We start from the raw sequence: 22,853 nt of genomic DNA, 5'->3' as shown, positions 1-22,853 counted from the left end.
TATTTGTAATTGTTAAACTTAACCATTCTACTAGCTGAAGTTTTGTTCTCTATTTGCTGAACTTCAGCATGTTTTAGCTGAAGTTTTGTCGTAAAACTTTTTCAAAAACTTCAGCATCAATTTCAGCACTAAATAAGTTGAAGTTTGTCCTGGATTCATTAGTTTTGTCATAAAAAATTTTCAAAAACTTCAGCAGAAGATGCTGAAGTTATTTAGTTCATTTGTAAAAACTTCAGCACTAAAATAAGCTGAAGTTTTTGTCCTAAAGTCGTACTAGCTGAAGTTTTGTTCTCTATTTGCTGAACTTCACCATGTGTTAGTTGAAGTTTTTCACGTAAACTTAGTGTTTGCTGAAGTTTTTGTTTGTAATTGCTGAACTTAACCATTCTACTAGCTGAAGTTTTGTTCTCTATTTGCTGAACTTCAGCATGTTTTAGCTGAAGTTTTGTTCTATATTTGTTGAACTTCAACTGATTTATGAACTATATTTAAAGTCATAAACTCGTTATAGGTTTACTGCCTCAAAGAAGCTTTCCCTAAACCTGATGTGATCTTATTAAGTTTGTAGCAGTAGCTTGGAAAATTTTATAAATTGCACCATTTATGTTCATCAAGTAACACTACAGTTTACATTTAAACTCAGACCAGCAATATTCGAGTCATGGGATGGGATCCATTGGCTTTAGGCACATTGTGCTGAAAATTGCAATTACAACATCAAAATCAGGAGGTCCAATGCTATATCATTTGTATACAGTAGACGATGAAGATCTCTTCCTTCACATATCTGTTTTGCCCTCATCGTACAGAAAGAAAAGCAAGATTTCCTTTTTTTCCTTTATGTATATGTTTCGTTATGCATAATTCCACGCTATAGTTTTCCAATGAAAAGAAAGGAGGAAGAAAGGAACGCACAGGTAGAAGGAAGGAGGGGCCGCCTAAAGTTGTAAAAATTAGAGTATATGTTAAATAATTTTTAAAATATGGGTATAAGTTAAATGGGGGCGACCAAATAGGGCGCCCCGTGCAATTTTTACCAATGGTTAATAAATGTATTAAATTGTCGCCCCGTGCAATTTTTACCAATGGTTAATAAATGTATTAAATTTTCCTGATGGAACAAAAAAAATTAATTTTTGACCCTTCTTACATAATAGTATTACTAAAACAAATTAATATCGTTCTGTTAATTAATTATACCTGAATCGAATATTTTCTCTCTATTGAATAGTTATGAAATCGTTTTCACCACAAAGTTAAAAATAACTAATTAGATAAATTCCTACTTTCTAGTCGTCCAAAGATTTCCTCCCTGACCAAAAAGATAGTGCAAATCTTTTTAAGTAAGTTCTTAAGAAAGAAGAAAAAAAATTGGGCCCGACTATATTTGGATTCGCGCCGCGGATCCCTTTTAAGGGAAAAATACTCCCTAACAGAATTATTTTTCATTCTCAAGGTTCAGATCTGAAACTTAATGGTGGAGAGATCCTATCAATCCCACCACAACCCATGTTAGTAGTTCTCAAAATTTACCACTTTGTTTGGACGGAACTTTATTCCCTCGCATTTAAATATTTTCAAGTTTTTTTTTGAATTTAAATATTTTTAGTTAAAACTACTTCGAATTACATGAAATTCACTATTTTTCTAATAAACATCTTAAAATAATCGTTAGCAGTTTCAGAGAGAACGTGGACTCACAAAATGTAACAAAGTTAAGAAAGATAAGACACAGTAATACTAATAAAAAACAAAATATGTTTGACTCCCAAAATAGAAGTTTGACTGCCACTTACCATTCAAGACCAATATACATATATATAATGGGCATTTTCATAAAATTTCTTATTATTATAATAATAACAACTTGCTTACATTCCAATACTATTAAATGCTTCGACATTATTACAGAAAATTTAGATTAAATTCATCTTCTTGTTACTAATATATTTGCAATAAGCCTGATTCACTAAAATAAGCACAAAAAAAACCCTGAAATCTTATGCTAAGATTATAATATAAATGTTCAAACAAATGGATATACTTGAGGAATCAATCATGATATAAAAATAATTTTTCAAGATAAAAAAATAAAAGGCAAAGATTAAGAAATTGCTTCTCTTTTTTCTTCTGTTGGTAAATGAACCTACATAATTCGTATTTGCAGACTTCAAGAATTATTAACAATTCCTCTGCACCTCATTTTGGCTAGCTAGAGTTTAAAATATTAATTTTTGTGTGTATTAAATTAAACTATCTTTTTAAAGCTGGTTAAAGTTATTTAAAAAGCAGAAATAATGTCAATTTTTTCAACATATAGATTAGGCTAGCTAAGGTGCTAGGTGAATACCAATACAACACATACATAGGCCATGCATTAGAAATAATGATTTGACTCAATAGGGAATAAAAGAAAAGCTCGAGAATATATGTTTCTTAATTATGATTCTGTGAACTGCTTTTATTTGTTTAGTCATTCCTTTATTTATTTATTTATTTTAGTTTAAAATTGAACCACCAACTAAATGATGATATATCCACTAATCCACTTGCATCATTGAGTGTAAATTTATTGATATTATATTTTAGATACCATATTCGAAACTTACTGACCCGTCTATCCAAACTTGATGTAAAGTACTATGGCATGTAAGGTACTCTCTACTAAGTTTTTTTTTTCTCAAGATCCAAAATTAAAATCTCTAATTAAACGTAGGGGAATTTCAATTATGCCGTCGTTAGGGGTAGATTTAGTAGTTTGGGTGTGGATTCAAATGAACCTACAACTTTTAGTCTAGACCTTAATTTTTATGTGTAAAATCTATTAAAATTGCTGAAAATATTGAACTATGAACTCATAACTCAATTGAAATTTGAGTCCTAAACCATAAATTAAAATCCTGGATCCGCCTCTGACTAGGGCTATATATGCATTTGGATTGGATACCCGAGAATACAAACCGATCCGCTCGATTCGGATTATTGGATTTTTAATTTCGGATATCCTGGTCAGATATGGGTTATGTTTTTGAAAAGTTCGAATATCTGGATTGGATTCGGATTGGTACAATTTAATCCAATCTGAATTCGAATTATACAGACAAGTATAGATACTAGACTTTCATATTAGGGTTAAGTCTTCTCATTTCATCCGCATCTCTTCAGAATCTTCTGAGTTTATATCGAAGTCTCTTTCGCTAACCTCTCTTCACACTGCTTTGTCCGCCTCTTCTAAGTCTTACGACGACTGCGCCTCTCCGTTTATCAAAGGATGATGATGCCTATGAAACTTTTATTTTATCTATTGCCATGAAAGATATATGCCGCCTTTCAATTTATTAGAATGGTGAATAGCAGTAGCCTTAAAAATTACAATAACCGATTAGATTAGCAGTAGTCTCAATAAGGCGTACAATCCGATCCAAAAAATTGAAATATTTACTCGATCTAAACTTTAGAATCTGATCCATTCCAGTGCTAATTCGAATTGGATTTAAATTTCATTTTATAGAATCCGAATCCAAATACAATCCGAAATATGCTAAATCCAATACGATCAGGCCGATACACAGCCCTACCTCTGGCCATCGTAACATTGTATGTATTTATTGCTCGAAAAGTTTTCGTAGGTAGTAGTTATGGTCTGGTCTCGAACACGTTTGTTAATCCAGTTCACTAGAATCAGTGCTGCTTACTGTGCCATGAAGTTCAAAACTTGTGGTATGCATACGAAAACGTAATTGCATACAATTATTCTTTTATTTTGAACAAATTGATCATTTTACATGTAAGTTTTGATTTATTTCTAAATTTTTATTATACATCATTTAATAACTAGTTTATGATTGAAAATGTAACTTAATAACACGATTACAAGCAAACAATCTGATGTGGGAGTCTCTTCTAATGACCTTTATGTGACACAAATCCTAATACAAATATTGGACTTACTGAGAAATATATATATATATATATATATATATATATATATATATATATATATATATATATATATATATATATATATATATATATATATATATATATATATATAATGTGTGTGTGTGTGAGAGAGAGAGACTAGGAGGTCACGGGTTCAAACTGTAGAAACAGTCTCTCGCAGAAATGCAAGATAAGATTGCATACAATAGACCCTTGTTGTCCGGCCCTTTTCCTGATCCCGCATATAGCGGGAGCTTAGTGCATCGGACTGCCTTTTTCTATATATGAAAGTCATAAAATATGAGGTAGTAAGTTCAATTAATACTATCAGAAATTACTTAATTTTATTGTTCGTTTATATTTTGGATTCATTTACATCTTTGTTGGTAGAAAATAGTCTCGCATTAGCTCTTATTATTGATAAAATTCTTGTGTGAAATGGTTTAAAATTATCTTACATTACTTCAAATTGAAGCTCCAAGCTAAAATTCGATGCAAAGTATAATAGAGGGTAAAGTTGCTAATTGTCGCTAAGCTGACAATTTTCCCCTTTATTAAACTTTTTCACTCGCTAATTATCAAAAAAAATCATTATCACTAGTGAATTTGATCATTCCATGTTTATTTATTCTATTTCATCATTAAGATAAAGTTAGTCTCACTTACTTTTGTCTTCACTTTTTTTTTTAATATTGTTTCTTAAAGAAGATTAAAAAGGCGTTTCAAATAATTAACGAATAGTATTAATTATTAAGCACGTTAAAATGAAGGAGAACAAAAATGAAGTGGCAATTAAGATGCAATTAACCAAGTAAAGTGGAAACACACTCATAGGTAAACTCAAGTACGAGCATAGTTTAAAGCAATTTTTAATTAATGAATATAATAGGACAAACCTAACAAACTAAATGCACCCACTTTGTTCACAAATATAATTTCTTGAATTTTTCTCACCTTATTTTTTTTCAGTTTCTTTCCTAGTCAAAGCCATCAAATTTCTACCAGCCTTCCAAACCTATTATAAAATACAGTAATTAGAAAAGGAAAAAAAAAACAAGAAGAAGAAGAAGCAGCGTGGAAATAACTGGATTTGTATCAAAGAAGAGTTGTATAAAGTGGTGACCGGTAAATACTACTTCATTCTTAACTAGAGGGTTCGAATCTTGGATATAGAGTTTCATTTTTTTTAGAGAGCGTTTTACCCTCAAATATAGGATTTTCGTGTGTAAATTCAAATTTAATTGGACTCTAATATAAATACCGAATACAAGATGAAAACCGTAAAAAAAAAAAATGAATAAATAGTACTCCACTTGTTAAAGTTGACTGGAATTCCGGTTTGACTTAATTTTGGACTGTGCTACTTGAGCTTTTTCTATTAATAATAATTTTTCTATTAATAATAACTAATTCGTCCTTTGCACTAATAGTAATTAGTACTCCTGTTAAGGTTGCAATATTGAAGATACAAATTCTTTCTTTCAAATCGGATAGACGCAGGGGTCGTTTGGTAGGGTGTATAAGAATAATGTTAAATAAGATATATTAGTAATGCGGGAATTAGTAATTTAAGCATTACTTATACAGAGATTATTTCTTATTCGTTATTTGGCAGTGTACTAAAAATTAAAATACATTACATAATTTTTAAGAAAATTAGTTGTTTATAAAAATACCCTCCATATTCTTTAGCTTTAAGGGACTTTAAGAATAATTTTATTTTTAACCATACTAATGCATGCATTAATAGCCTTGGTATTGCTAATGTCATAGTTTCCTATGTATTAATTATACATATGATAATACTAAATATATTGTATAACTAATACTTGCATTAGTAATACATAGGTTGAAAAAGTATACCAAACAAGGAATTAGTAATACCAAAAGCTAACGCATGCATTATTTTCTTTAATGCATCCTACGTACCAAACGAGTTCTTAGAGTTTATAAATACATTCATTTGTAACTTAAATAAATCAATTAGGGGTCATTTGGTTTAAATACGGCTTATGTCGGGATAAGTTATATTGAGATTAATTATGGTGGGATTAGTCATTTTGGTATTGTTTTTTATACACTATTTGGTATGTTGTTTAAAAATGACAATTGCATGATTTCTAAGAAGAAGATATAAGTTATCCCGGCACTAATTACCCTATCCTCTACAAAGTATAAATTATCTCGGTACTAATTTTAATCTCGGGATAACTTATACCAGGTTTGCTAACCAAACAAAGTATTAAGGTGGTATTAAATTTTTATACCAATACGATACCTTCTTATACCCCATACCAAACGACCCCTTACAGATTAATTCACATAATATAATTAAGTGAAAATAGCCACAAATTCAACCCTATTTATGTGAGTTTGCTCACATTGTTAATACAACACCCAAATAAAAGAGGATAACTGCTTTAAATTGGCAGCCAGCATAAAATTAGTCAAATTGTGATAAATCATCACATATAAAATAGGAAAATTTTCGTTCCTATATCATATAGGAAACTATATTACCAAATATATTCATAGTTTGCATATTACCCTTCATACTAATAGTATTTCTACATAATATATACAATGCATTAAATAAGGAATCATTATAGTTGTAGGATTCCTTATTTAGGCTCGCTAAACAAAGAGAATTAAATATTTTCCAGATCTTCCAACGCAGATCACGCACAGTAATCACTATCGTCGACTTCTTTACAAAATTTCCGTATTCTGTTTTTTGCGCTAAACTCTGTTTCAACATTTTCTCTGATTTCACAAATCAAAATTGACAAAATCTTCTACAATTCTTCTGCAACAAAAGCAATTATGGCGAAAATACAAAGCAAAGGAAAAGAGAGCAGCAATTCCACCATTGACAACCATTAAAAAACTTTGAAACTTTGAATTCAAATTTGGGTTTTCAAAAATCATTATTTGTTTGGATTAGGTGTTGTTGAAAATAATTGGGAATATGGTTTGAAGTTTATATCTCAATTTTGAGGGGTTTTGGTAAAGATTAGACTTGGTTTTGACTGAATTTCAGATTGAAACTCGAAGAAGAAGAAGAAGTATATTGCAGAAATTGTAGAAAAATTGTAGACAATTGTTTATTTATTTTTCTTTTATTCATTTACCTATTGTATGAAAGTTGAACAACATTGTATAAAAATTGTATTTAAGTGGATGATTTAGTACTGTTTTGGACAAAAATATGTATCAAACATGTGAAACATACATTTCAGGAGAAGTATTTCGAGTCCAAATATGTACCCAGTTTGTTGATATTTTGTAGATAAATTGTAGATTATTTGTATTCTGATTGTAGATGCTTTATTTTCTGTTTTCGCAAATAAAAAAATGACTAAAACTTCTACAAATCTTTTGAAAAAATGTAATTATGTCAAAAATCCCAATTATGCTACAATTGAATGAGAATTAGGATATTAAAATTCAATGTACCCAGTTTGTAGATATTTTGTAGATAAATTGTAGATTATTTGTATTCTGATTGTAGATGTTTTATTTTTTGTTTTCACAAATAAAAAAATGACTAAAACTTCTACAGATCTTTTGAAAAAACGCAATTATGTCAAAAATCCCAATTATACTACAATTGAATGGGAATTAGGATATTAAAAATCAATGTACCCAGTTTGTAGATATTTCGTAGATAAATTGTAGATTATTTGTATTCTGATTGTAGATGCTTTGTTTTCTGTTTTCACAAATCAAAAACGATTAAAACTTCTACAAATCTTCTGCAAAAACTCAATTATGTCGAAAATCCCAATTATGCTACAATTGAATGAGAATTGGGATATTAGAATTTAATATACCCACTTTGTAGATATTTTATCGATAAATTGTAGATTATTTGTATTCTGATTGTAGATGCTTTGTTTTCTATTTTCATAAATCAAAAACGACTAAAACTTCTACAAATCTTCTGCAAAAAAATGCAATTATGTCGAAAATTTCGACTATGCTACAATTCTGTGATTCTCCTATATGCTCTTGTTATTCCTTACGATTTGCTATGCTAAATATGGAATCCAAAAAAAATATTTCTGCAATTTTTCTTCAAGAAAAATAAATAAACAACAGTCTACAATTTATCTACAATTTCTGCAATATACGTCTTCTTCTTCGAATTTCAATCTGAAATTTAGTCAAAACCAAGTCTAATCTTCATCAAAACCCCTCAAAATTGAGATATAAACTCCAAAGCATATTCCCAATTATTTACAACAACACCCAATCCAAACAAATAATGATTTTTGAAAACCCAAATTTGAATTCAAAGCTTTTTAATGGCTGTCAATGGTGGAATTGCTGCTCTTTTTTCCTTTCCTCTTATATTACTGAAGGAACCCGAAATCATAACCATCAAAAGTTATTGCTGTGTATGAAACTTTGAAAATTTGACTTCAATTTTGACTGGTTGTAGAAGAAAAAACCTTGATTTTGGATATTAATGGTAGAGAGTTTCAATTGTTTTTCTGGATTTAGCAGAGGGTTTCAATTGTTTTTCTGGTTTCTGGGTGTGTGGTGATACGTGGGTGAAGGTGTGGGGTTGGGAGAGAGAAACGTGGGGGGGGGGAGAGAGAAACGTGAGGGGGGGGGCGGATTTGGAGGAATATACGGTACCATAAATGTAGGAGTGATATAAGGTACAATTAATGTACAGTTAAAAAACCTTATGGTATAGAATTGATAATTAGGTATACTAAATGTAATTATATCAAACCTTAAACATTGAGGGTAATATAGTTTCCTATATGACATAGGAATGTAAAAATTCCTTTTTTATTTATAACTATCTTACGTAGGCAACATGATCCATCAAGTGGAATAAAATGTGTTCTAATAGAGCGAAATGGATAGTAAAGATACATATGACGACCCGATTAATTTGGAACCAATTGTCCATAATTCAATAGCCTAAAATGGGACAACATATTAGGAGTAATAAATTTCACATAAAGGGGGTAAAATTCGTAAAAGTGCCAAAATTCGGTAAATTTCAGAAAATTCATATTCTTTTAATCTGTGACTTTTATCCGTCCAAACACCATGTGAAGAAATTACTCGTGCACTTTTAAAAAAACATCAAAATTCACTATTTTAATTTCATATTATATGTTACCATTTTTGTTTGAAAATCCAATGTCGTTAACTCACTTATTTGACTAATTCAGATTTGTATCTGGTATGCCTACTAGTGGGTAAAAGCTCGCTACCGAGAAGTATTTCGTTCTTAGAGTTCGAACTCGAGATCTTTGGTTAAATGTAAAGGGATCTCAACCATCTCACGACACTCTTTAGTAGTATATTATCTTTCCTTTTTTTACACTTGTTAAATTTCTTAAAATTTTGTAACAAAGATTTTTTTTAAAATGAAAAGAAAAGAAAAATTAACTTTTAAGTGAGCTTCCACCTAATAATACGAGAAAAAAGACTAATAGCCTGTTTGGCCAAGCTTTTTTTTGGTCAAAAATTAAGGTGTTTGGCCAAGCTTTTGGAAGGAAAAAAAGTGCTTCTGAGGAATTTGGAGAAGCAGAAAAAGTAGTTTTTCTCCAAAAGCACTTTTTTGAGAAGCACACTTAGAAGCAATTTTTTAAAGTTTGGCCAGACACTAATTGTTGCTCAGAAGTGCTTTTCAAATTAATTAGTCAAACACAAACTGCTTCTCACCAAAAATATTTTTGAGAAAAACACTTTTCAAAATAAGCTGATTTTTGCAGCTTGGCCAAACGGACTATAAAATTGACTGTCCACGTTTAATACATGGTGGCTGGACTTTTGTGGACGAGTTTTTGTCTCGTACTTGCTCAGTCAAACGATTATAATTGAGAGGGAAAAGTTTAAAAAAATAAATTAAAAAGGACTCTAATTGATATTATGGAAAAGGGCAAAAAACATAAGAAATAATAAGTAGTCTGGTTGTTGCTGAATTTTAAAAGTTATGAAATTTGACTTTTCTTATTTAAGACTCCAATATATTTGTTTAGTAAGTTGTTTTGATATATTTAAAATTTTATCTTTTATTGGATTTCCAAAATCCTTCTCTAGATTCGTTATATTTGGGACAAATATAACTTATAGAATGCAAAGTTTTAAAAATTTATAGAATAACCTTTCTTTCTCTAACCAATTTAAAATTAGGGACCAACAAAGAAAAATCACAATACCGAATATGTCCTTTTGAATTATTTCCTTTCACTTCCCTCCAACTAGAAATCATTCATTCACACTGAAAAAAATTAAATTTAAAATTTCAATATCAATAATTTTTTCCAGTATGAAAAATAATAATATACGAATGTTACCACTTGTTTATCGAACAACAAACCAGGGTCTTGAAAAGAGAGAACGATATCTACTTATATTTGGAAAGTTATCGTGATAGTTTATTTTTGAAATTTCTCATACTATCTTATCCAAAGTAGATAACGATATATTTAACTCGGTTGTACAGATATTTTAATAGTAGTTATTGTTACGAGAAATTAAATCGTAAAATACGAAAAAAATGCGAATATATATTGAAGTAGATTTTATATTTCTAGGGAAATATTATATATTTGCTGGTTCATTAATTACAGATTGAATCAAAATAAATTCTTGGATAATCCTTTATTTATTGAAACACATTAAAAACAGTCCATTTTTAACAAAGAAAAAGACCAACTTGAAGAGGAAAAAAATTGAATTTACAATTTAACCCCTCCAATTTTCTCCCAACAACCCAAACAACTCTAACCTTCTCCCAAATCCACCAACCCCCAAAAAAACATTTTTTATTTTTTATTTTTTGCATTTTTTAACAATAAATAAATAAATAAACCCATGTTGCATGAAGTACCCACGTCAGTCTCAAATCTCAACCGTTAATTACACCTAAAATCAAGGGCTAAAATTAATCTACCAACAACCACCATTTAGTATTCTTTGCCACTATATTTTCTTTACCTACCAACATTTTAGTTCCATTCCCCTCTATTTATACACCACATCTCCCATCAACCTCTCTTCAAAAAATAAGAAAAAACATCTTTAATTCTTAGCCATTTTCTCTTCTCCAAATCTCCTCACACCCTTTAACATTTCTAGCCAATTCTTTATTTTCTAGCCACTTCTTCATTTTCTAGCCATTTCTTGATCAAACAATGGCATCAAATGGTCATGTTAATGGAGGAGAAAACTTTGAGTTGTGCAAGAAATCATCAGCCACTGATCCATTGAATTGGGAAATGGCAGCTGAATCTTTAAGAGGGAGTCATTTGGATGAAGTGAAAAAAATGGTGAGTGAATTTAGAAAACCAATGGTAAAACTTGGTGGTGAAACTTTAACAGTGGCACAAGTGGCTGCTATTGCTGTTAGGGACAAAAGTGCAAATGGTGTTAAAGTTGAACTTTCTGAAGAGGCAAGAGCTGGTGTTAAAGCTAGTAGTGATTGGGTTATGGATAGTATGAATAAAGGAACAGATAGTTATGGTGTTACTACTGGTTTTGGTGCTACATCTCATAGGAGAACCAAGAATGGTGGTGCTCTTCAAAAAGAACTTATTAGGTAAACCACTTTTCATCTACCTAACTTTTCTTTTTCCAATAAAAATAGTAGAGGCGGACTCAGAATTTTAACGTGACGGGAATAATATTTTGTTCAATCAGTACCTCCTAAAATTTTTTATCGTTCAGGATGCTAAATAATTTAATTTAGCCATTTTCAAGGTATACATATATTATATATACAAGATTTCTGCCGAAGTGTCCTCCGGCCACGGGTGGTGCTAGATGGGCAGAAAGGGTTCAGCCGATCCCCTTCGACCGAAAAAAAAATATTAGCATCTAAATTTTTCTATGACAGCATTAAGGAATTTTTACACTATCAATATAGAAGGATATTTTACGTTATTTTTACGTTATCAGTTTCCCTTAGTGTAAGTAGTTATATATAGTTATCTTTTAGATGATCGTAAAAATTAAATTGTGTTTGATCATGTGTAGTAATAGCTAAATTCTTATTCTGCAAGAAAATCTGATTAGCATTTTTGAGTTAATGATCTACTATTTTGAGTTAATAGCTATTAATGATTTACTTATTTGACCTTACAAAAAGAATTATCTATTATTTTTGAGTCAACAGTTATTAATGATTTACTTTAAGTCTTATGTCAACTAATCTTTTTGTAAGAGGAAATGATTTTTAAGATATCAATTTATAAGTTAAAATGTGTACATTTTCTATGTAATCTAAATCATTATAGCAGCTATATTTCAATTTATTATATCCAACCAAATATAAAGAGTTACTTATTATTATAGAATAATATAATCTGGTACTATATATATTCCTTATTTTATCATAGTAGAGATGATAAAGTTTATATGTCTAAATATTCCTTAGATTTACATCTTGAAATATTGAATAAAGAAAAATATTAAATAGTCCTTGAAAAAATATTTTATATTGGAACTTGGTACGAAGTACAGGAATTTTGCAACTACATCTATAAATCTAATTATATATATTAAATTCAGCACAACTATAAAAAATAAGCCACAAGATTGACTTATGTGGGGTTAGAAAAAGTGTGTGGTAGGTGGGGGATCATTTTAGTCATTTCATCTTCCTTCTAGTTTTATACAAAGTACATGTTAGAATTTACTCATTAAATTTTTCGTACTACTTTTTTCCTAAATTAGAAAGAAAAAATAATTTAAATAAACATCTTTAACTAGTTAATTTATTTTTGTGGGTCCTCTAATAATAGATGAGAGAAAAGTGGGCTTATGTAGACAGTTTACATTTCCAACTATTTGGGTCGAATACCAGTCAACCCATGTGCTGTCTCTTGTCAGATATCTATTTATTTTAAAGTACAAATAATTTTTATAATTTTTAAAAATAAATTTTGCACAAAATAACTATAAATAAGTAATTTTATAATTATTTAAGTAGAATTGATAAAATTGTTATGAAATGACAATTTAACTCTCAAATTTTCACTTTCACTTTTATTTTTTGGCCTAGTTTACTTTTAGCTTGCACCGAAACTATTTACATTCGGTTGCTACAAAAGTGTATAAACTTTATATATTATATATATATTCGATTATTATTTTTAGAGCGGTTATACAGTGTCATTTTTTTTTTTTATTTCCCCTCAACCTACCCACGAGGCTAAAATATAACAAATGTGTGCCCCCCTTTAAAGGGGACTTATATCACTTGAAAATGATGGGAGATGATGTAACACACTACTAGTTTTTCATTTGTTTTAAAGCTGTATAATAGTCCGTTTGGCCAAGCTGCAAAAATTAGCTTATTTTGAGAAATGCTTTTTTTTTCAAACAAAAGTACTTTTGGTGAGAAGCAGTTTGTGTTTGACTAATTAGTTTGAAAAGCACTTCTGAGCAGCAATTAGCGTTTGGCCAAGCTTTAAAAAACTGTAAGTGTAATTTTCTGTGCTTTTGGAGAGAAGCTACTTTTTTCTGCTTCTCCAAAACTGCTTCTGCTTCTCCTCAAAAGCACTTTTTTTCCTTTCAGAAGCTTGGCCAAACAGGCTATAATACAGTTACAGCCGTATTTGTTCCGATATTTTTTATATGCTATAATAAAGTGATATTATAGAGGTTATATATTATAACATAACATAAAAGATTGAAAAATTGGCATGGTGAATGACTATTATATACATATGTTGTTAACACATGTTCTTATTTAGATTTGATTGGTAGAATTCAGTTCAATATCTAATCTTGCTGACATTGAATTGACAGGTTCTTGAATGCTGGTGTTTTTGGCAATGGAACAGAAACAAGCCACACATTGCCACATTCAGCAACAAGGGCAGCTATGCTTGTTAGGATCAACACACTCCTACAAGGCTACTCTGGCATCAGATTTGAAATCTTGGAAGCAATTGCAAAATTGATTAACAGCAACATTACTCCATGTTTACCTCTCCGTGGCACGATCACTGCCTCGGGCGATCTTGTTCCTTTATCCTACATTGCTGGTTTGCTCACTGGTAGGCCTAATTCCAAGGCTGTTAGTCCCAATGGTGAGACCCTTAATGCTGAAGAAGCGTTCCGCGTTGCTGGTGTTAACGGTGGATTTTTCGAGTTGCAGCCTAAGGAAGGACTTGCACTTGTGAATGGTACAGCAGTTGGTTCTGGTATGGCATCAATGGTCCTCTTTGATTCCAACATTCTTGCTGTTATGTCTGAAGTTTTATCAGCAATTTTCGCTGAAGTTATGAACGGAAAGCCCGAATTTACTGACCATTTGACACACAAGTTGAAGCACCACCCTGGTCAAATTGAGGCTGCTGCTATTATGGAACATATTTTGGATGGAAGCTCTTATGTGAAGGCGGCTCAAAAGCTACATGAAATGGATCCTCTCCAAAAACCAAAGCAAGATCGTTATGCTCTCCGAACATCTCCACAATGGCTTGGCCCTCAAATTGAAGTCATTCGCGCTGCAACTAAGATGATTGAGAGGGAGATTAACTCAGTGAACGATAACCCCTTGATCGATGTTTCAAGAAACAAGGCATTACATGGTGGCAACTTCCAAGGCACCCCTATCGGTGTGTCCATGGATAATGCAAGATTGGCTCTTGCATCAATTGGGAAATTGATGTTTGCTCAATTCTCGGAACTTGTCAACGACTATTACAACAACGGTTTGCCATCTAACCTCACCGCATCAAGGAATCCAAGCTTGGACTATGGTTTCAAGGGAGCTGAAATCGCCATGGCATCTTACTGCTCAGAACTTCAATTCTTGGCAAATCCAGTGACAAACCATGTCCAAAGTGCTGAGCAACACAACCAAGATGTCAACTCCTTGGGCTTAATCTCAGCAAGGAAAACAGCTGAAGCTGTCGATATCTTAAAGCTCATGTCATCAACTTATCTAGTGGCACTTTGCCAAGCTATCGACTTGAGGCATTTGGAGGAAAACTTAAAGAATGCAGTCAAGAACACAGTTAGCCAAGTAGCTAAGAGAACTCTTACAATGGGTGCTAACGGTGAACTTCATCCAGCAAGATTCTGTGAAAAGGAATTGCTACGAGTCGTGGACAGGGAATACTTGTTCGCCTACGCTGATGATCCTTGCAGTTGCAACTACCCTTTAATGCAGAAACTGAGACAAGTACTTGTTGATCATGCAATGAATAATGGTGAAAGTGAGAAGAATGTGAACAGCTCAATCTTCCAAAAGATTGGAGCTTTCGAAGACGAATTAAAGGCTGTTTTACCAAAGGAAGTTGAGAGTGCAAGAGCTGCATTGGAATGTGGCAACCCTGCTATTGCTAACAGGATTACAGAATGCAGATCTTATCCATTGTACAGGTTTGTGAGAAAGGAGCTTGGAACAGAACTACTAACAGGAGAAAGAGTCCGATCACCGGGCGAGGAGTGTGAGAAAGTGTTCACAGCAATGTGCAATGGACAGATTATTGATCCAATGTTGGAGTGTCTCAAGAGCTGGAATGGTGCTCCTCTACCTATCTGTTAGGTGTTTGCTTGATTTCGCGCGACAGGAACTTTTGTTAATGTTTGTCAATGCTATTTTTCAGATTCTTTTTTCGCTCTTTGGTGAATTACTATCATAATATGTTGTGAACTTAATAGTTTTTTGGTTAGCTGAAAGAGTGTTAAAACTCTTTTAAATATGTTGGATTGTAGTTGTATATGTCTCTTTTCAGTATAAACTTAATGAAAAGTGACAGTGTGCTTAAATCTTCCTGGCAATTCTTCTTCTCCTATTAATTTTGGATCAGGGAATGTTCAGTAAGCATATGGAACACCAATCAAATCACTAAAAACTGTATTCCCCTTCTGTTACTTTGTCCTCTTAAAAGAATAGAATACTAATTGTGTAAATTTTTGGAGATTTTTCGAAAATGAGTTTTTCAAAAATTCAAAAGTGATTTTGATCACTTTTTCAAATTTTTTGGATTTTTTTTTCCACTCACAAAACCGTAATATTTTTTTCAACTAAAATACATGTCCAAATGTTATTTTTTTTTCAACGTAATTCCAAATACTACTTTTTTTGTCCAACCGCTTACTAAATATCTAAAAAAAACTATTAAGGGATAACTGACGATTTCCAAATAAAAGGAATATAAATTGATGAAATTGCCTTTGATATGTCTGAAACAAATGGTCCTAAGCAGTATAGCACAAGGTAAACATGGAAAATGATCCCAAGCACAAGGTAAACATGGAAATTAAAAAATTACAACACATCGTCAATACTGCTATAAGTGGTATAAAATCAGTGCTCCCTCCGATCCACCAATTTGCTTTTGACACACCCATTAAAAAAATACTAAATTCTATACAAAAATACCTAGAATGACGAAACTACCCTTAATTAAATATTTAATGTGAGGAGTAAGAAACTTTTTAGGAATATGTACATAAGGGTAATCTTGTAAAAACAAATTGAATTCTTTCTTGATTATATAAATGGAGACTTATTTTGGACCAAAATAAAAAGTAAATTGGTCACTTATTCTGGACCGGAAGGAGTAAAATTTATAGCCTGTTTGGCCAAGCTTATTTTTGGCCAAAAGTATTTTTTTTTGCCAAAAGCACTTTTGGCCAAAAATTGAGGTGTTTGGCCAAGCTTTTGGAAGGAAAAAAAGTGCTTTTGAGGAGAAGCAGAAGCAGTTTTGGAGAAGCAGAAAAAAGTAGCTTCTCTTCAAAAGCACTTTTTTGAGAAACACTTTTGAGAAAAATACACTTAGAAACAGTTTTTTAAAGTTTGGTCAAACACTAATTGCTGCTCAGAAGTGCTTTTTCAAACTAATTAGCTAAATACAAATTACTTCTCACCAAAAGTACTTTTGAGAAAAACACTTTTGAAAAAAACATTTCTCAAAATAAACTGATTTTTGTAGCTTGGCCAAACGGGCTATTAATGCGCTCATTAGGAAAATCACTAATAAAAAGTATTACGACAATTTCCAGTTATTATTGATACAAGAAAGAAATAATTACAATATCACGTTACCAATGAGGAGACAAAAATCTTAACACGTCATGTCATATCACTTTAGGAAAGTACCATTCAAGTCAATTATTTGAATCTTTTCTAGAAAAGTTAAAAAGAAAAGTCACACTTCCTTTTTATCACCACCGGAAGGATGTAAGAAAGTTTTTTTCAATTTAAGTGACAATTGAAATGAAATTTATTTATTAAATTTAGAGTCGCCACTTGAGATAATTTATGGTGTCCCAAGTCACTCGTTTGAAAATCCCGAATCGAGGAAGTTTGACTCTTATTTATGGTCTGCGAACACAAAAATTCAGGTAAGGAATTCTGTTAACCCGGGAGAAGGTGTTAGACATTTCCAGATTCCGTGATTCTAGCACGGTCGCTCAACTATTATTATTGGCCTATTTATCTGACTTTTAAAATATTTTTGAAACCTACACATTTTATCCCTTTTAAAACCGCTTTTAACAATCTGATTGTCATAAAACTAATTATTTGATTACACATTGTGAATCGTGTCACAGGAATCGTACCCACGATCTACAACATGTTTATTTTATTAACAAAATTAAATTGTGGTCGGGTCATATAAATGTACCTCCGAATTTTAGAAAGTAAAGCATCACAACTACGTCACGGGAACCGTACCCGTAGCTATGATACTTTATTTAATTGCGCCTAAAGCAAACTCCGAGTGTTTAAAATGTTTTCTACACTAAGTTGTAAAATTAATATGAGGGCCATAGATTAAGGGATTCATTTGTGAATGGCACGCCTCAATTTATTTCAAAAAATTGCTCTCAACTTAAAGCAAACTACGGATGTTTATAGTTTTTTCTTTCTAAGCTACTTCAAGATTATTGTAAGGACAAAGTTGCTCAATCAAATATAGTCATATAAATTTAAACCACACAGTAATTATTTTCCACATAATCGCCTAATAAAAAATATATATGCACATATGGACAAAAAGCTCTAGAAAGCTTGCTCTTGATTGTTCTACTCCATCTCTTTTTTGACTAATTTCCTAAATTTATTGTTCCAACTGTTGATATTTAATTTTTTTCTGTATATTTTAATATGCAAAATACTTTCAAAATAACATATGTGTGCATATATAACTATGCTCAAATGCTTTATTATTTTTTCTTAATTTTTAAAGATTTTTAAATCGATTTATTACCCTATTTTATCCATAAAAATCCAATAATTATTCCTAAAATTATCATTTTGGTAATTCATTTATTAGATTTTCATATTTATACTAAAATATAGGTAATATAATTTTTGCATATTTTTACAAAGTCATTTAACATTTTTAAAGTTAAATTGTATATAATTACATAATTAGCCTCTTTTAAGGTTAATTACGTTTATATTCATAAAAATTAGGTTTGGTATTTTTAAATTGTAAATTATGTGCTATAAATCATTTTGGTACCTTTAATTTATTTCCAGAAATTATTTATTATTTCTTATAAATTAAATAGGAAAAATTGTCTATTTAAATGTTAGCTCAATTTCATTTCAATGATAGCCCAATTCTGACCCCAATTGGACTCAACTGAAACCATTTGAACCCCCGACCCAATTCTGATTTTGTAACGACCTGACCTGTCGTTTTAAGAATTTGCGTCTCGTTCAACGACTTAAGACCTCGAGAAGCTTCATAATATGTATTATGACCCGCATGTGTGGTCGAGCTTGATTTTTGGAAGATTCGGAATTTAAATGAAAGAATAACTCTCATTTTGGAAGCTTAAATGAAAAGAATTGACCGGAGTTTGACTTTTTAGCAAACGACTCCGGAATAGAATTTTGATAACTCCAATAGCTTCATATGGTAATTTCGGACTTGGGCATTTGCTCGGATTTGGATTTGAAAGTTCGTAGGTCAATTTAACACATTTTGGCAAAATTTGGAAAATAGAAATTTTTGGAAAGTTTGATAGGGGAGTTGACTTTTTGATATCGGGATCAAAATCCGATTCTGGTAATCGGAACATCTCCGTTATGTCATTTATGACTTGTGTGTAAAATTTGAGGTCAATCGGAATTGATTTGATAGGTTCCGGCATCAAATGTAGAATTTGGAATTTGTTACTTTTGAATAAGCTTGAATTGGGGTGCGATTCATGTTTTAGTGTTGTTCAATGTTATTTGAGGCATCGACTAAGTTTTTGTCATGTTATGAGACTTGTTAGTTTACTTCGTTGGGATCCCGTGGAGCTCGGATGAGTTTTGGAAGAGTTTTTGGAAGAGTTTGGTGTTTTGAGCATAAGCACGTAGTGATCCAAAGGTCCATTTTTAGTTCTAGAAATCAAAATTTAATTTCGAGACTTTCTGGATTTTGATAATGAATTATAGGAGTGATATGGAAAGCTTGGTCTAATTTCATCAAGTCGCGATTGAGTTTTTAGCGCGAAACATGAGTTAATTGTTTAACGAGCGAAATGGGTATCACATTGAGCGAATGATCTTCGAATTTTGTTTCGATTGAAGGAACAGGTTCGTATTATTATTTGTGACTCATAGGAACAAGAATCGTCGAATTCCGAGCTCGTATGATGGAGTTAGAGCATTTTTAGTAAAATAAAAAGCTGCTGAAATTTTCTGGGCAATTGCTGGTTTTTTCGCAGATGCGGTGAACAGTACCACATCTGCGGTGAACAGTAATCCCGCATTTGTGGCGAACAGTAAAACCGCACCTGCGGTGAACAGTACCGCAGATGCAAAAATTGGTGGACAAATTATAATTCAAGTTCTGAAAATGAGACTTCGTCCCATTTTCCATTTTTACCAAATTAGAGCTCGGGGAGAGGTGATTTTCGGGAGATTTTTAGAGAAAATAACGGGGTAAGTGTTCTTAACTTAATTTTTGTTAGATTACCCGAATCTATTACTAGTTTTGGCATTAAATCTGTGAATTTAATTGGAAGAGTTTGAAAACCCTCTCGGATGGATTTGGGGGTCGAAATATTATCGAAATTTAGTAATTTTGGTATGTTTAGACTCGTGGTTGAATGGGAGTTCATATTAAATAATTTTTGCCGGATTCCGAGACGTGGGCCCCGCGGGCAATTTTTGAGTTGATTTCAGATTTTATTGGAAAAATTAATATTTTCATATGGGATTGATTGCTATAATTTTTGTTGACCGTATCGAATTATTTTTGGCTAGATTCGAGCCATTCAAATTTGGATAATCGAGGAAAAGGCCTACTAGTGGACTAAATTGGTTGCAAAACGAGGTAAGTGTTTGGTCTAACCTTAGCTTGAGGGATTAGGAGTTGTGTCATAATTGTTATGTGTTATTTGTCGAGTACGACGTATAGGCATGGTGACGAGTATCTATACATTGGAGTCAAGCATGCCCGTGAGTCTTATACTTTGATTAATGTGACTCCTATTTAACTTAAATGAAGAGTTTCGTCTCTCCTATTGTTGTGTTATATTTTCATAGCTACTTGACTCGTGTCGATTTCCTTATTATTGACTTATATATGATGGGATCGTTGCTACGTGTTAGTTTTCCCGTTATGGAACTGTTTTCTTTATGCCAGTATTCTTTTCTGTGGTTATTCCTTTGCGCTGGTTCTACTATTTCTCGTGATTTACATCCCTTGAGTTGATTTACTTGTCTTACCTTGTATTATTGTCATTTATTGTTGTTATATGTATTGCGGTGATATCCGATCCTTCTGTTGTGATGTAACTGTTGATTCTGTTGGTTACATTGTGTATTTACTTTAGGACTACGGGTTAGATTCTCGGGAGATCCCCCTGCACATATATTGAGGATACCAAGAGATCCCTAGCATTTATAATGAGGATACGAAGAGATCCCTAGTATGTAATGAGGATACCAAGAGATCCTCGGGATACCAAGAGGTCCCTAGTATATAATGAGGATACCAAGGGATCCTCGGGATACTAAGAGATCCCTAGTATGTAATGAGGATACCAAGAGATCCCTAGTATGTAATGAGGATACCAAGAGATCCCTAGTATGTAATGAGGATAACAAGAGATCCTCGGGATACCAAGAGATCCCTGGTATAGATTGAGGATACCAAGAGATCCTCGGGATACTGAGAGATCCCAGGTTATTATCCTAGCGATTGTTTTAGCCTCTGTTTCAGTTATTGCATTCCTTACTTTCACGTATTAATATTCTTATTGTTAGCTTGCAACTGAGTTGCTTATCATATCCGTCATACCTTATATTTTATTTTATCTCAGTAGGGCCCTGACCGTTGTACTCCTTCCGTGATTATTTTGTCTCCGTTGTAATTGTTATTATCAATTCAAGTGTTTTAATAGTTTAGATTCCTTTACGGCTGTGATCTTTTGTGTGGGAATCCATAGTGTTGTTAATATCTCGCCCTATTTGTTTTATATATATAATCAATACTTCAAATTTCAACAATTGTTACATTTTTAACTCTATTGATTTCTCAGCTAAATTTTCCTTAAACTGTTTGAGGTTGTACTTTACTTAAAAGGAATTTCTTCTATGTTTTGATTTATTGATTTCTCGTATTAAAGGTAATAATTTATTTGATAATGTACTTTAATTGAAAAGGGTATTTTCTTTATCAAATGATTTCTAAAAATAACTTCATCTTTTCTTGCTGATTTTCCTATTTAGGTTGGGAGCTGTACTCTACTTTATGTTAAGTGAATGAGGCTCCTTGAACATTCTTAATTGTATTGAGTCATGGAACCTATGAACTGGGTAATATAAGGATATTGTTGTGCAATATGAGACAGAAATATGTGGGTACGAGGTGCCATGAAAATATGAAAGTGGGCTGAGACCTATATTATTTGTGATTATGAAATGAGGCGTCACAAGGTGACCTTTAGTTGAAAGAAATATATTCGAAAGATGCTTACTTGGAAGATACTTATATGAAGGAAATATATTCGAAATGTATTTATTGAAAAGCATATTATCTTAGAGATTATTACTGGAAGGATTTATAGGCGAAAGATTTATATTTGAACGACTCGATTAATTGATTGCACTTGTATTTATTATTTTTTGAGAAGCTTTTATGGTGTTCTTGTTGCCTGCTAATTATATTACTGGTTGATCATTGTTGCCATCATTGTTATCAGCTTCCTATTATCTTGTACGCTATATTGTACAAGTTTATTTGGTAGTCTGGTCCTAGCCTCGTCACTACTTTGCCGAGGTTAGGCTAGGCACTTACCATCACATGGGGTCGGTTGTGCTGATACTACACTTCTGTACATTTTGTGTACAGATCCAGGTATTTAATCAATAGTAGCTGTTTGTTGTGGTGGAGACTCAAGGTAAACCTACTGCAGCGATCGCGGTCCTCGGAGTCACCTTCAATTGTATTTATTTCCATATGTTCATTTTGTTCGGAACAGTAATGTATTTATTTTTTATAACTACTCTTAGAAAAGCTTATGACTTGTATTACCGGTTTTGGAAATGGTAAATTGTTTAGAGAAATTTCATTTGAAGTTAGTAAATATCAATGTTATTTTAGCAGATGTTAGGCTTACCTAGTTTAGGGACTAGGTGCCATCACGACTCCTTCGGAGGGATTTTTGGGTCGTGACAGATTTAATCCGACCCAAACCCATCTTCATAACCCGCCCACTCGCCCATTTTGATCCAGGCCGTTGATCATTCAGATCAACGGTCAACAACCATCCTTGCCTTTTTAATTCAAACGACCCCTAACCCTAGCCTCATTTCCAAATTCCGCTGCCTATGAATCCCCTTCTCTCTCAACTCTCTCTCAAATCCTCTCAAACCCTAGTCATCGCCATCAACTACAACCCTAATACCTCCCCAAATCTATGGTTCCCAAAGTCATCGGAGACCTATATCCACCTCCCATGACTTC

General features: G+C 32.1%; 1 protein-coding gene across 1 annotated transcript; it reads left to right on the top strand.

Moving 5' to 3' along the window:
- The first annotated feature begins 11,108 nt into the window (after nt 1–11,108).
- Nucleotides 11,109–15,475, top strand: LOC107769293 (phenylalanine ammonia-lyase-like). Its single transcript, NM_001325017.1, has 2 exons — nt 11,109–11,512; nt 13,726–15,475. Exons 1-2 carry the CDS (start codon nt 11,109–11,111, stop codon nt 15,473–15,475), a joined length of 2,154 nt encoding a protein of 717 aa, NP_001311946.1.
- Nucleotides 15,476–22,853: the final 7,378 nt, after the last annotated feature.

Source organism: Nicotiana tabacum, chromosome 10 (assembly GCF_000715075.1).
Source record: "Nicotiana tabacum cultivar K326 chromosome 10, ASM71507v2, whole genome shotgun sequence".
In the NCBI taxonomy this organism is placed as follows: domain Eukaryota; kingdom Viridiplantae; phylum Streptophyta; class Magnoliopsida; order Solanales; family Solanaceae; genus Nicotiana; species Nicotiana tabacum.
The sequence above is the reverse complement of the archived record's forward strand: the minus strand, read 5'-3'. Positions and strand labels throughout refer to the sequence as shown.